The 14,497-nt window shown below is 45.8% G+C and overlaps 1 protein-coding gene across 7 annotated transcripts in view; it reads right to left on the bottom strand.

Annotated features, from left to right (window-relative positions):
* LOC106608688 (neurexin-2) overlaps positions 1–14,497 on the bottom strand; it is a 1,106,898-nt gene that overhangs the window by 443,330 nt on the left and 649,071 nt on the right. For all 7 annotated transcript variants that reach the window (XM_045721575.1, XM_045721576.1, XM_045721574.1 and 4 more), the window contains one exon: positions 12,678–12,797. In XM_045721575.1, coding sequence (XP_045577531.1) covers positions 12,678–12,797 — 120 coding nt within the window. The remainder of the gene's footprint in view (positions 1–12,677; positions 12,798–14,497) is intronic.

Raw genomic sequence — 14,497 nt, 5'->3', positions numbered from 1 at the left:
GAGAGAGAAAAAAAGAGAGAGAGAGAGAGAGAGAGAGAGAGAGAGAGAGAGAGAGAGAGAGAGAGAGGCCATTTTAATGTGGACTTTGGAACATCACCACGGGAGGACGGAGACTATGGAAAAAGCACACAGCCCAGTGGGAGAGGGAGAGAGATGGATGGATAGATGGATGGAAGGATGTTGTTTCCCTTGGGTTTCTCTCCTGCAGTGGAGATGTGCTGTTCCAGCCATTGGCTTAATCACCAAGGCACCACACTGGGTCCATTTAGTCATCTGGGGAGATCACACTTGTCATTGCCATCATGTACAGGAAAAGAAACCATCGGAGAAGGAACAACAGCCACGGATAGCCAATTGTTCCTCTGAGGCAGACATGGACCAGAAATGTCCGATGTGTTAAAGAGCTATGAATCTATGGCAAAAGCTGCCCTTGACAAAGAGGGCCCTCTATGTTGGACTAGAAGCCAAGAACATTGAGGGAAGAAGTAAAGAACATTAGCTACCACCATTTTACAGTTTTTCAATGAAGAGTTACTGTGCTGTACTGTGTTTCATCAGTGTGTGTTTTATAGTATTTCAATGAAGAGTTACTGTGCTGTACTGTGTTTCATCAGTGTGTGTTTTATAGTATTTCAATGAAGAGTTACTGTGCTGTACTGTGTTTCATCAGTGTCTGTTTTATAGTATTTCAATGAAGAGTTACTGTGCTGTACTGTGTTTCATCAGTGTGTGTTTGTGGTTGGAACATACTGTATAGTTACTTAATATTCTTGTCATGACAGCACCAGAATGCATTCCAGAAACATACTAGGCATTAAGAAGCAGGGTTGGACGTAATTCGATATTCTGAAATATATTTAAAAAAACGTTTAAAAATTGCTTCTACTTTTCAGTTTATTGAGAAGCCATTGAAAATAAATTCAATTTTTTATGTAATTGAATTGTAATTTAATTTTACTTCCTAAATTGACTGCCTTCAATTCCAAATGAGGCCAATCCTGTTATTAAGAAGTGGCAATTCAATGTCAGTCGTGTTTTTGGGGAGGAGGTGCATTTATATGTGTAAAGAAGTGTGTTCGGCGGCTCACGTGTCTTTCTTCTGAAAAGAACGGCGTTAACACGGCGTCATGGTGTGGCGTGATTATTATCAATCACAGTAACTTACTGCACCTGCGTGTGTGTGAGTAAATGTTATGCCGTGTGCATGTATGTGTTGATTGGTGTGTGGGAGGGAAGGAGGGGGGAGAGGGGATCACAAAATGCTTCGAGCGATAAACATGAAAAGAGGGAAGAAGGAGGAGAAATCATTTCTTCCTGAAAGGCCCGTTACTGGGCATCCTAAAGACACTGACGTCAGGGACGCCCTATATCTGGCCTACTTCCAGCCCTCCTTCAATTCATCCTTATTCAACAACCTCTTGCTGAGGCACTCCTACACACAAAGCAAGGTTACGGCCTCTGACGCACTCTGCCCTAGGTTTGGATAGTAGCAAAACCTGACGTTGAACTATGCATAGTGTAGGAAAGCCACAAATGATGGCTGTTTCCATTGCCATCGTGGAATGCATCATAACAGGTGAAAGTGACGCAATACCATACTAAAAAGTACTGGTGCTTTTGTAACAGTGTAGGTTCCGTCCCTCTCATCGCCCCAACCTGGGCTCGAACCAGGGACCCTTGCACACATCAACAACTGACACCCCACGAAGCATCGTTACCCATCGCGCCACAAAAGCCGCGGCCCTTGCAACGCAAGGGGAAACCCTACTTCAAGTCTCAGAGCGAGTGACGTCACTGATTGAAACGCTATTAGCGCGCACCACCGCTAACTAAATAGCCATTTCACATCGGTTACACTTTCGCTTTCCTACTACGGCAAGTAACGTGCTACCTTGAGCCCACTCCCCTAAAGAAAACTGAACACATCAACAGCAATGTTTGTCATTTTGGTTGTAAGAGTTGATCAGAGAGGGTATTTCTCTGATTCCTATCACAGCAGAGAAAAATCTGTTTTCTGTACAGATGCAAGTGTGATAAACCATATTATTTTGTATTTGTTATAATGCAGTGGCAAGCAACTTTGAATCAGGACAAACTCTCAAATGCTGTGAATTGAAGAACTGAGAAGCCTTGAGTGGTTGAAATGACTAGGACTTTAACAATAAGTGATTCCCCATCTAATGCTCAGGTAGAACTTAAAGCGAAAAACGCATGATGAAAAAGGCTACCCCATCCTGAGCCACCTAACGGACTGTGTGTATGTCTGTGTGTTTATGTGCAGGTTGTGTGTGTGTGTGTGTGTGTGTGTGTGTGTGTGTGTGTGTGCCCGTGTGTATTCAGACAACGTGTCGCAACAGCCAGTCAGATCAAGGCACTCTAACTAATCAGACGTTTGAAGCTGTGATTTACAAACCGTCAACAAACACAATTGACTAATATAACACATGTGATCCAAGTGCTCCGATAAATAATTGCTTTCCCGTTGTTCTCTTTCACCCGTCTCCCTCTCCCCTCCCTTCAACTCCTCTTCACTGTGCACTGAGACGCTAGGCCTTTGATAACGCTAGCAAGTGGAGGGAGTGGGTCTCGAAGCAATTACCTCCGGCATTAATTGCCCTTTAATATGTGTTACGGTGAAGAAGCAATCAGTTTAGTAATTACGCTATGACGACCTAGAAAACGCCAGCATTCCGTTCTGCCACAAAGCCATACAGTCTCTTTTGATTGGAGTCGAGCGTAGTTCAGTTGTTCACCCTGAGGACACAATTGGCCAGATGCTAGCTACGCTAACCTACCAAAACCACACCTCAGGTAAACTGCCTCGCGGACAAATACAAATGTCTCCAAATGGCGACAGAGCAATCTAGCGTTTTATTGATATCTCAGGTTCTAAGAGAGGAAATCGACTCCGACCAATGAAGTAGGCCAATACAGGGGGATGGAAAAGGTTGGTCTGAATGCCACGCTGTAGGTTGTGATGATGAAATGGAATGTACAGCAGAGATTGATTCCAGTCAAATACATTCAGAACACAATTGTTACATGTGGAAAATAAGATTGAATGCCTTGTCTGTACGATGATCAAGATATTCTTTCCACAGTTATGTTATTTGAACACCCCTTCTAAATGCATATCACTGGGACTCCTCAAGTGATGACATCCCATTCCCCTGCCACCATCTCCTGAGAACCACAAAATACAGCCGCCAGTCCAACAAGGTTTTCCTTCCCTCTCTCTTTGGGAGGCCAGAGTTGGCTCTCTACCATATGCTCCAACATCATTCCACTGTCTCTCCGCCTCTACTTTCCCCCTTTCATCCCTCCAGTCCCCTGGTGTCTGGGACGGAGCAGATAGTGATCCCCTTCTTTGTATTTTTTTTTTCTTGTTCCAGAGGATTTTCACCCAGTAAAGGAGCTGCATTAGTTGTATTTACGGTCCTGTGTGAACTACAGCCACGCGGTTACGAGCGGTTCACACTGCATTTCTCGCCTAACGAGCCACTCGTTAATTGCTCGGGCGGGTGCCGTCTCTCCCAGGGCCCCGTCTTACGAATGCAGCAGAAAAGATGTGAGCGACGGCGGAGGGAATATAAACAACACTAACAATGAGATGATGAGGGGAACAGGAGAGAGAGAGAGAGAGAGAGGAGAGAGAGAGTGACATTCTTCTAAGGTCCCTTCAGGTACACTATATATACAAAAGTATGTGGACACCCCTTCAAATTAGTGGATTCGGCTATTTCAGCCACACCCGTTTCTGACAGGTGTATAAAATCGAGCACACAGCCATGCAATCTCCATAGACAGACATCAGCAGTAGAATGGCCTTACTGAAGACCTCAGTGACATTCAACGTGGCACCATCATAGGATGCCACCTTTCCAACAAGTCAGTTCATAAAATTTCTGCCCTGCTAGAGCTGCCAAGTCAAAGTGCTGTTATTGTGAAGTGGAAACGTCTAGGAACAACAATGGCTCAGCTGCAAAGTGTGGGCCATACAAGCTCACAGAACAGGACTGGCGAGTGCTGAAGACCATACCACGTAAAAATTGTCTGTCCTCAGTTGCAACACTCACTATTGAGTTCCAAAATGCCTCAGGAAGCAACATCAGCAAAATAACTGTTTTTTGGGAGCTTCATGAAATGGGTTTCTATGGCCGAGCAGACGCACACAAGCCTAAGATCACCACAAACAATGCCAAGAGTCGGCTGGAATGGTGTAAAGCTCGCCTCCATTGGACTCTGGAGCAGTGGAAATGGTTCACCATCTGGCAGTCCGACAGACACATCTGGGCTTGGCGGATGCCAGGACAACGCTACCTGCCCCAATGCATACTACCAACTGTACATTTTGGTGGAGGAGGAATAATGGTCTGGGCTGTTTTTCGTGGTTTGGGCTAGACCCCTTAGTTCCAGTGAAGGGAAATATTAACACTACAGTATACAATGACATTCTAGACAATTCTGTGCTTCCAACTTTGTGGCAACAGTTATACTTTGTGGCAACAATATTAACAGGCCCTTTCCTGTTTCCGCATGACAATTCCCCCGTCCACAGAGCGAGGTCCATACAGAAATGGTTTGTCGAGATTGGTGTGGACGAACTTGACTGGCCTGCACAGAGCCCTGACCTCAACCCCATACAACACCTTTTGGATGAATTGGAATGCCGACTGCGAGTCAGGCCTAATCGCCCAACATCAGTGCCCAACCTCACAATTTTTTTAATTTAACCTTTATTTAAGTAGGCAAGTCAGTAAAGAACAAATTCTTATTTACATTGACGGCCTAGGAACAGTGGGTTAACTGCCTTGTTCAGGGGAAGAACAACAGAGTTTTACCTTGTCAGCTTGGGGATTCGATATAACAATCTTTCGGTTACTGGCCAAACGCTCTAACCACTAGGCTACCTGCCACCCTAATGCTCTTGTAGCTGAATGGAAGCAAGTCCCTGCAGCAATGTTCCAACATCTAGTGGAAAGCCTTCCCAAAAGAGTGGAGGCTGTTATAGCAGCAAAGGGGGGACCAACTCCATATTAATGCCCATTATTTTGGAATGAGATGTTCGTCAAGCAGTGGTGTAGATCTGGTGAGGAGGGTTTATTTTCTTTATCGGATCAGGGGTTCTGGGGGGCCGTTTTTTTCTGCTTTCTGTACACTGTGTCTCACGACCCTGTCTACTAATGTCTTCAGCGTTTACTTTGGTGTTTTTCAAGGGTAAGATGGACACAGGCAAGACTATTCTCTCGTTATATGCTCTGGTGCCAGAGTTTCCAGGCTGTGTTCTCCATGTTAAAGTTGTGTTGAACAGAGTACGGCTGCAAAGGTTCAGGCTCGACTTTCAAATTACAGAGAGAAGAGACATCTGACCCCTCAAATGAATCTCTATTTCAGTCTTCTCAGGAGCAGATTGGCCACTTTCAGAGACGTCCCAGTTTGGTAGGGGGGGCTGAGACCCAGTGATGATCAGTCAACGATTCCTGTCAGCGAGGCGTGATGCTACATGCATCTCAATAATCAGCTCTGATCAAGACTGCTGAGAGTTAGAGAGAATGATGCTGCAGCTGCTGGTTGGTGAGAGTTATGGCTGTTAAAGGGCTGGTACTACCAATCTTTTTCCTATAGACCATAAAGCCTACAATATTAGCCTAGCTAGAACATGGATTGACTGACTGATTGACAGGACTGACTCTGGGCCTATACACTTACTGCAGTGTAAACTAGATCACGACTCCACTCTCCCTAATAATCTTCTGCAACAGCAGGCTTACCATGAAAATACCATGATGATAATACGCCTTTGGGTTTCTAAACATCGCAAAGCTTCTGGGAACGCTTGCGAAACAGACCAAGCAGACCAGACCGCGGTTTAAGATGTCAATTAGAGAAGTGAAAAATTCTTCCTTAGTTGTTAATTTTCTCGAAATCTAAAGGCACAACCTAGATTGGAGCCCATGTCTTAAGGAGTTTAACTTGTTTTTACTCCAACCTCATGAAAGTGACAAAATGACACCTTTTCATTTTTGTCAAAAACAACGCAGTTCAGTGCGAGGCGACCGTTAGACCCGATGACATGTGAGCTTAGATAGCCAATGTCGCCACGACATTGCCTACAAGTGTGATCTGGGATTTCTATTGGAGAAGCAGTTTTAGCTATCTACATACTGTCTTTGATGATACCATGAAGAAGAAGAAGAAGAAGAAAATCACTGAGGAAAGAAAGAGTGACTCATGGAGGGAGAGAGAGATGGATGAGAGAGAAGGAGGGAGGGAGGGAGGGAGGGAGGTGGAGGAGAGAGAGAGGAGGGAGGGAGAGATGGAGGAGGGATGGAGGGAGATATGGAGGAGAGAGAAAAGGAGGGAGAGAGAGCTGGAGGAGAGAGAAAGGGAGGGGAGGAGAGATGGAGGAGAGAGAGGAGGGAGGGAAAGATGGAGGAGATAGAGGAGGGAGGGAAAAGGAGAGAGGGAGAGATGGAGGAGAGAGAGGAGGGAGGGAGATATGGAGGAGAGAGAAAAGGAGGGAGGGAGATATGGAGGAGAGCGAAAGGGAGGGGGGGGAGAGATGGAGGAGAGAGAGGAGGGAGGGAAAGATGGAGGAGATAGGGGAGGGAGGGAGGATGGAGGGAGAGAGAGAGGGAGGGAGAGATGGAGGGAGAGAGAAGGAGGGAGGGAGGAGATGGAGGAGAGAGAGAGAGGAGAGATGGAGGAGAGAGGAGGGAGGGAGGGAGGGGGAGGGAGGGAGGGAGGGAGGGAGGAGGGAGGGAGGGAGGGAGGGAGGGAGGGAGGGAGGGAGGGAGGGAGGGAGGGAGGGAGGGAGGGGAGGAGAGATGGAGGAGAGAGAGGAGGGAGGGAAAGATGGAGGAGATAGAGGAGGGAGGGAAAAGGAGAGAGGGAGAGATGGAGGAGAGAGAGGAGGGAGGGAGATATGGAGGAGAGAGAAAAGGAGGGAGGGAGATATGGAGGAGAGCGAAAGGGAGGGGGGAAGAGATGGAGGAGAGAGAGGAGGGAGGGAAAGATGGAGGTGATAGGGGAGGGAGGGAGGGAGGGAGGGAGAGAGATGGAAGAGAGAGAGAAGGAGGGAGAGAGGGAGGGAGGGAGGGAGGGAGGGAGGAGGGAGGGAGGGAGAGAGGGAGAGATGGAGGAGAGAAGGAGGGAGGGAGAGATGGAGGAGAGAGAGACGGAGGAGAGAAGAGTGTGCCTGAGAACTGCTGTGTTGCTGACTGACAAGCACGCCCTATGTATTAGATGGCACGAAGCACCAACAGCCGTCTTTATTCGAACAACGCACCAAGCAACTGAAGACACACACACACAGAGTATTCTCTGTTGAGACTTTCCCTGAATAGAACAGTAAAAGGAGCAATCAAATCCTTGGGCAGCTGCAAAACAAAGGGATCCCCTTAACCCCAGTGACTAACAAGGCCGGACGTGTCATTCCTTACAAACGCAGCGTGCACCCTCTGAGAACCATGGAGAAAAACATGTGAAGGACGACATGAACAGATGCAGCATCAGGTTAGCACGATGTGGCGTAGACATGCACACACACGCACAACCGCACACACACACACACACACACACACACACACACACGCACACCCATGCGCACAGAACGCTGAAACCTAAGAAACACATTGCATGCACTTCCACAGCTGTGCATTCTGACTTAGTTACTGATGAATACTGTAGAATACCAAGTGCTCCATTTATACACTATGCAGAAAAATGGACCAGTGCACCTGACACTGGCTCGGAATAACAAAGACTTGCACACAGAATGTGTATGTACGTGTGTGATACCCAGTTGCCTTTGTTTCTCTCCTTCCCACACACTCATCCAACAGAGGTATCAGACGTCCACCTGCGTCAGCCTTTCCAGCTCAACATAGTGAACCCGTCACAGAGTGGGTCACTGGCAACAATACCACTCCACACAACAAAACAGAGAGCCTCTCCAAAGGACATGTCTCCAAATATTCTCTTTGGATTGCCTTTCTTTCATTCTCAGTTGAGTTCATAGGACAGAACACTAGGAAAACTGGTGGAAAAACATTTATTTTCGACAAATGGATGAAGAGAAGTAAACAGGTGGTTCTCTATCTTTGGTTCAACGTCCGACAGATAGCTGTCAATCAATTCTTCTCTCTGAAGTCTCCAATGGTCCTCCATTGTTCCTGTTATGAGGAAGCTCTCATAAATCATGCAGATACAAGAGGAAAACATGAGAGAGACAGAGCAGGGGTCTCCAGTCTGGATTGTAAGTGAGTTCTCTATCTGTTGCCATTTATTCAAATATAACTGCCAAAAATCCTTTCCCAGCTGTCTTAACCCCAACACAGAGTAACTATGTAGTCAGACTCAAACGAGCAGAGCACGTAGAGTGTAAAAGTAAAATCTGAGTCTGTGAGGAGAATGCCTAATGTTAGGAGAAGTGTGTGACCAAAGCACTGAAAATATCTCCTATCCGTTAGAAGAACTGCCGGAAGACTTGGGCCTCAACAACAGGCGTCAGAACAGCCCTTAGAACAGCTAACCTGGGCACTTCCCATTTATCGCCCACAGCCTCCACACGTCACACCATGTTATGTCCACCAGGGAACAAAAGTGTGTGAATCTTCAAAGACTTACCTTCAGATAGAATGTGACACATTCCCATGCCAGTGACGACTCCAGCCTCCGCAGAGCTTATCATGCAATAAAGATGATTGGATTAATGAGGAAATGTCTAGCCGTGTTTTTGTCCAGGCGTCTTGTTTCTGTGGTAATTTAGTGGTTTGTGGGAAATATTATCATAAACATCACTGTCAAATATTGTGTGATAAATAGCCGACAACAACAGTCTCTCCCGGCAGTTTTGTAGTAAATTCATATGCCTCATCTGTGTTCATAATTTGACATCCAGGCTAGCGTAGGATTATAATTGAGTGCACTCTTGAAATGTAAAGATACTTTAGAAAAGAAGCCTCTCCTGCCCAAAGTAAGGAGTCGGAAACACCTGGATATATCTAGCTGTTTATCGGTCTCTACCAACCAAAACATGTCTGTGTGTTTTTCTGTGTCTTGCTCACCCCTTTCATGTGAGCGAGGCTCATCTCCTTTGTGGCCATCTGGCTATAGCGATAAAACACGCAGGGTGGAAGTGACGCACACATACACACACGCACGCACGCACACACACACACACACACACACACACACACACACACACACACACACACACACACACACACACACACACACAGGCTCCCACAGTTCCAAGGCCTCGCTCCTCTTTACAGCCAACAAGGGGGCCTGGACAGAGGACCACAAAGAGCAGGCCAGGGAGAATCAATATGTTAATTTAAGACTGGAATTTAAAAAAGGCCTGAAATCCTTCCATTTTTAAGCTTCTTTGAGGAAAATTATATCTCTTTTTAGGGGTGGTGGGTGGATGCGTGTGCGGGTGGGTGTGTGTGAAGGGTGAGCAGTGAGGGGTCGCGGTGTGTGAGTGAGTGTTTGCCTGTATGTCACTGTGTGGGAGGGGCAGATAACATAATTGCTCATCTCTGACTGTGTATGTGATCAAGACTGCAGTCACATGTGTAGCTGTGCTTATGACATTTCAACCTAGATGCCTTCAGATCAGACAGGTCCGTTCTCTCAGATGAGATGAATGGGATGGATACAGGGAGACAGAGCACGCCCCAGGGTGGCACATTATGCCCCTCAAAAACACTCCATCAGGATCCAAACACACACACACACACACACACACACACACACAATACATAACACGCGTGTACGCTGCACTGCAGAATACTAAACACACTCCAGTGGCAGAGCAAGAGACCAAATATATAGTACCACACTGTTTGAGCAAAGGATTTGTGTGTGTGTGTGTGTGTGTGTGTGTGTGTGTGTGTGTGTGTGTGTGTGTGTGTGTGTGTGTGTGTGTGTGTGTGTGTGTGTGTGTGTGTGTGTGTGTGTACGCATGCTTGTTTAAAGTAAATATAAAGGCACCTTAAACATAAAGGCAAATTGAATATAAAGGCACCTTAAACATAAAGGCACCTTAAACATAAAGGCAAATTGAATATAAAGGCACCTTAAACATAAAGGCAAATTGAATATAAAGGCACCTTAAATATAAAGTCACCTTAAACATTAAGGCAAATTGAATATAAAGGCACCTTAAATATAAAGGCACCTTAAACATAAAGGCAAATTGAATATAAAGGCACCTTAAATATAAAGGCACCTTAAACATAAAGGCAAATTGAATATAAAGGCACCTTAAATATAAAGGCACCTTAAACATTAAGGCAAATTGAATATAAAGGCACCTTAAACATTAAGGCAAATTGAATATAAAGGCACCTTAAATATAAAGGCACCTTAAACATAAAGGCAAATTGAATATAAAGGCACCTTAAATATAAAGGCAAATTGAATATAAAGGCAGCTTAAATATAAGGGAACCTTGAAAGTTATTCAAATGCTCAACACCTGCTCTTTTCTAAAGCATAACACATGTTATCAGTGAAAATGCTTTTCTTTTCAAACCAATGGCTGGGAAGTCATTCGAGAACACATACATGAAGTTTAGCAACTTTATAGCCTAGGGCGAATGCAGGAGAAGAATCATGAACTATTGAGAGTACATTGTAAACCTCACACTGGTTCAAAGCAGTTACACTACACTTCTAAACTGTCACTATTTTCATATTCACAATGGTATGCATAGGCACAAAGAGGTGGAGAACGTCAGTGGCTCCACTCGTACACAGTCCTACCTTGCATTGGTGGAGAAAGCAAAATTCCTTGAAAAGTGACACATTACGTCTTCAAATCAATGTTACACAAGCCAAGAAAGCTGAAGGATAGAAGTCTTCAAATCAGATAACAAGACAGAATATTAACTTGAATGTCACTGAGAACAAATGTATTCCAGTGAAAGAACGGTAAAGGAGAGGTTTTTGTCTCTTCTCAAAGACGGCGGTAAAGGAAGTCTCTTCGGCTTTTTAGAACGCTATGGAGGAAACAGACAGGAATACAACAGCAGCACACAGCACAACCATGCAGAAAGTATATAGTCGGAGGAGAGAAGAGAAGTGAGACCTAGCCAGCAGCCAATAGAACTCAGTTTAATATATATTATAGTATATGAATGTGTCTGAGCCGACCTGAAAAAGACCTATCAGACATTATACTTATACGTCTCAAAATGAAATGTTAAGAAAAATAAAACCTGCTTTTCCCTTCAAAAGTTATCCTAATTGTGGCTGATTATTTTTGAGAATGTTCCGCAACAGCAAAAGCAATGGTCAGCAAACCAAAGGGATAGGGGCCTATTAGCTAGGCGCAGAGGTCCAGTGACTTGGTGTGCTGCGTCTCTGTTGGAAGCCGCTGATTTGTGGAACTCTGCCATTAGACAGTCAGTAGAACTGGTTTAATCAGAAATAAATGACTCCCTCAGTGTTAGTCCTCACTCTTCAGTCACCGGTTAGGTCATTTTAGCTCTACACTATAGAGGATACCATTAGACAAGATAATGTCAATATCGATATTCTCTTGGTTAGGCGGATGGCAAATAGACTTTGTAGTTGGTATGAAACATTGGTTTTACTGGGTGCTACGTCAGGTGGTAGCAATTGCTATAGAACAAGCTTGATCTCCAGGAGATATTATGGTTGTTGGTAAATGTGTAGAGACTTTGGGGCTGGCTGCTGGAGGGATTGCTCTCTCTCTCTCTCTCTCTCTCTCTCTCTCTCTCTCTCTCTCTCTCTCTATCCACACACACACACACACACACACACACACACACACACACACACACACACACACACACACACACACACACACACACACACACACACACACACACACACCAGCCTCGTTGACCGCTTCTGGGCATTTCAGCCGAGCTCAGCGCCACAAACACCAATCTCTCCAATCTTTAAAAATAAATCTGGATTTTAAACTCACTAATAGCCCCACTGATACTTCGCTGAGCTAGGAGAGCATAGGCATCGGCGTGCCTCTCTTCCCCTCTCCTCCAATTATTCTACCCTCAAACTCATCACAGGCAAGATAAGAGGAGGTCAATATGGATCTGAGTTTAACTCCTTAATAAGCTAACAAAGTAAACCCACTGCTCTATGAACCTTGGACCTTATCCCTCTGGCTGTGTTCTAGATGAATGTAGCCTGTGGGGGATATGGATAGAATGCTAACTCAATCCAAATGAGCCTCTCATACTAACAAGCGTTCATATCTTAATGTGTCCACTAGGGAGGCGCCAGAGATCTATCAAACACAGACCCAAAAGATACTTCAAACCAAACACGACATACTGTATATTACCTGCAACTGAAAGTAGTCTATACCCATTTATAAACTGGGTAGTTCCATGTTGCGTTGTGCCAAAGAACAGCCCTTAGCCATGGTATATTGGCCATATACCACACCCCCTAGGGGCTTATTGCTTAAATACAACCAGTCTGCTCTACACAACACAACACACACAACCTACACACAACCTTCCCACAACCTTCACACAACATTCACACAACATACACAACCTTCACAAAACATACACAACATACACAACCTTTACACAACCTTTACACAACCTACACACAACCTTCACATAACATACACAACCTTCACACAACCCAGCACGGCGATGTTGTACTCACGGTCGCTACAGAAGGAGCCTCCATAGGACGTCATGGTGCAGTCGCAGGAGAAGCCCTCCCACAGCTGGAGACACACCCCCTGATTGTAGCAGGAGTCCTCCGTACAGGTGGTGCTAGGTCCTGGGGGGATTGGATGGAGAACAAGGTCATTGTACAACACACAACACTCACACACATTTTTTTGTATGTCAATGTATGTGAGGACATTGGAAAATAACTGTAATCATAAATCCTAAGGCTTTCATAAATCCTAAGGCTCAGGCAACAGTCGCACTGAGCTAAAGGGTAGAGCTGCCGCTTTCAATGTGTGGGACTCTAACCATAGCATGATTTCATAAGAAATCCTGCTATGCCCTCCGACGAACCATCAAACAAGCAAAGCGTCAATACAGAGCCAATATTGAATCGTACTACATCGGCTCCGACACTCGTCTTGTGTGGCAGGGCTTGCAAACAATTACAGACTACAAAGGGAAGCACAGCCACGAGCTGTCCAGTGACACGAGCCTACCAGACGAGGTAAATCACTTCTATGCTCGATTCGAGGCAAGCAACACTGAGGCATGCATGAGAGCATCAGCTGTTCCGGACAACTGTGTGATCACACTCTCCATAACCAACAAGAGTAAGACCTTTAAACAGGTCAACATTCACAAGGCCGCGGGGCCAGACGGATTGCCAAGACATGTGCTCCGGGCATTTGCTGACCAACTGGCAGGTGTCTTCACTGACATTTTCAACATGTCCCTGATTGAGTCTGTAATACCAACATGTTTCAAGCAGACCACCATAGTCCCTGTGCCCAAGAAGGGCAACCTGCCTAAATGACTACAGACCCGTAGAACTCACTTCCGTAGCCATGAAGTGCTTTCAAAGGCTGGTAATGGCTCACATCAACACCATAATCCCAGAAACTCTAGACCCACTCCAATTTGCATACCGCCCAAACAGATCCACAGATGATGCAATCTCTATTGCACTCCACACTGCCCTTTCATTGACTACAGCTCAGCGTTCAACACCATAGTACCCTCAAAGCTCATCACTAAGCTAAGGATCCTGGGACTAAACACCTCCCTCTGCAACTGGATCCTGGACTTCCTGACGGGCCACCCCCAGGTGGTGAGGGTAGGTAGCAACACACAACCATTACAGCCCCGTCGATGAGAATGGGGGCACGCTCGGTCCTCCTTTTCCTGTAGTCCACATTAATCTCCTTAGCCTTGGTTACGTTGAGGGATAGGTTGTTATTCTGGCACAATCGTTATTCTGTCTCATCATTGTCGGTGATCAAGCCTAACACTGTTGTGTCGTCTGCAAACTTAATGATGGTGTTGGAGTCTTGCCTGGCCAAGCAGTCGTGGGTGAACAGGGAGTACAGGAGGGGACTGAGCACGCACCCCTGAGGGGCTCCAGTGTTGAGGATCAGATCCTCAAAAGGTTCTACAGCTGCAACATTAAGAGCATCCTGACTGGTTGCATCACTGCCTGGTACGGCAACTGCTTGGCCTCCGTCCGCAAGGCACTACAGAGGGTAGTGCATACGGCCCAGTACATCACTGGGCCTAAGCTGCCTGCCATCCAGGACCTCTACACCAGGCGGTGTCAGAGGAAGGTCCTAAAGATTGTCAAAGACCCCAGCCACCCCAGTCATAGACTGACCTCTCTACTACCGCATGGCAAGCGGTACCGGAGCGCCAAGTCTAGGACCAAAAGGCTTCTCAACAGTTTTTACTTTAAAGCCATAAGACTCCTGAACAGGTAATCAAAGGGCTACCCGGACTATTTGCTTTGTGTGCCCTCCCAACCACTCTTTTACG

The sequence above is a fragment of the Salmo salar genome, chromosome ssa07, assembly GCF_905237065.1.
Source record: "Salmo salar chromosome ssa07, Ssal_v3.1, whole genome shotgun sequence".
Taxonomy (NCBI): domain Eukaryota; kingdom Metazoa; phylum Chordata; class Actinopteri; order Salmoniformes; family Salmonidae; genus Salmo; species Salmo salar.
This window is presented reverse-complemented; position numbering and strand designations above follow the sequence as displayed.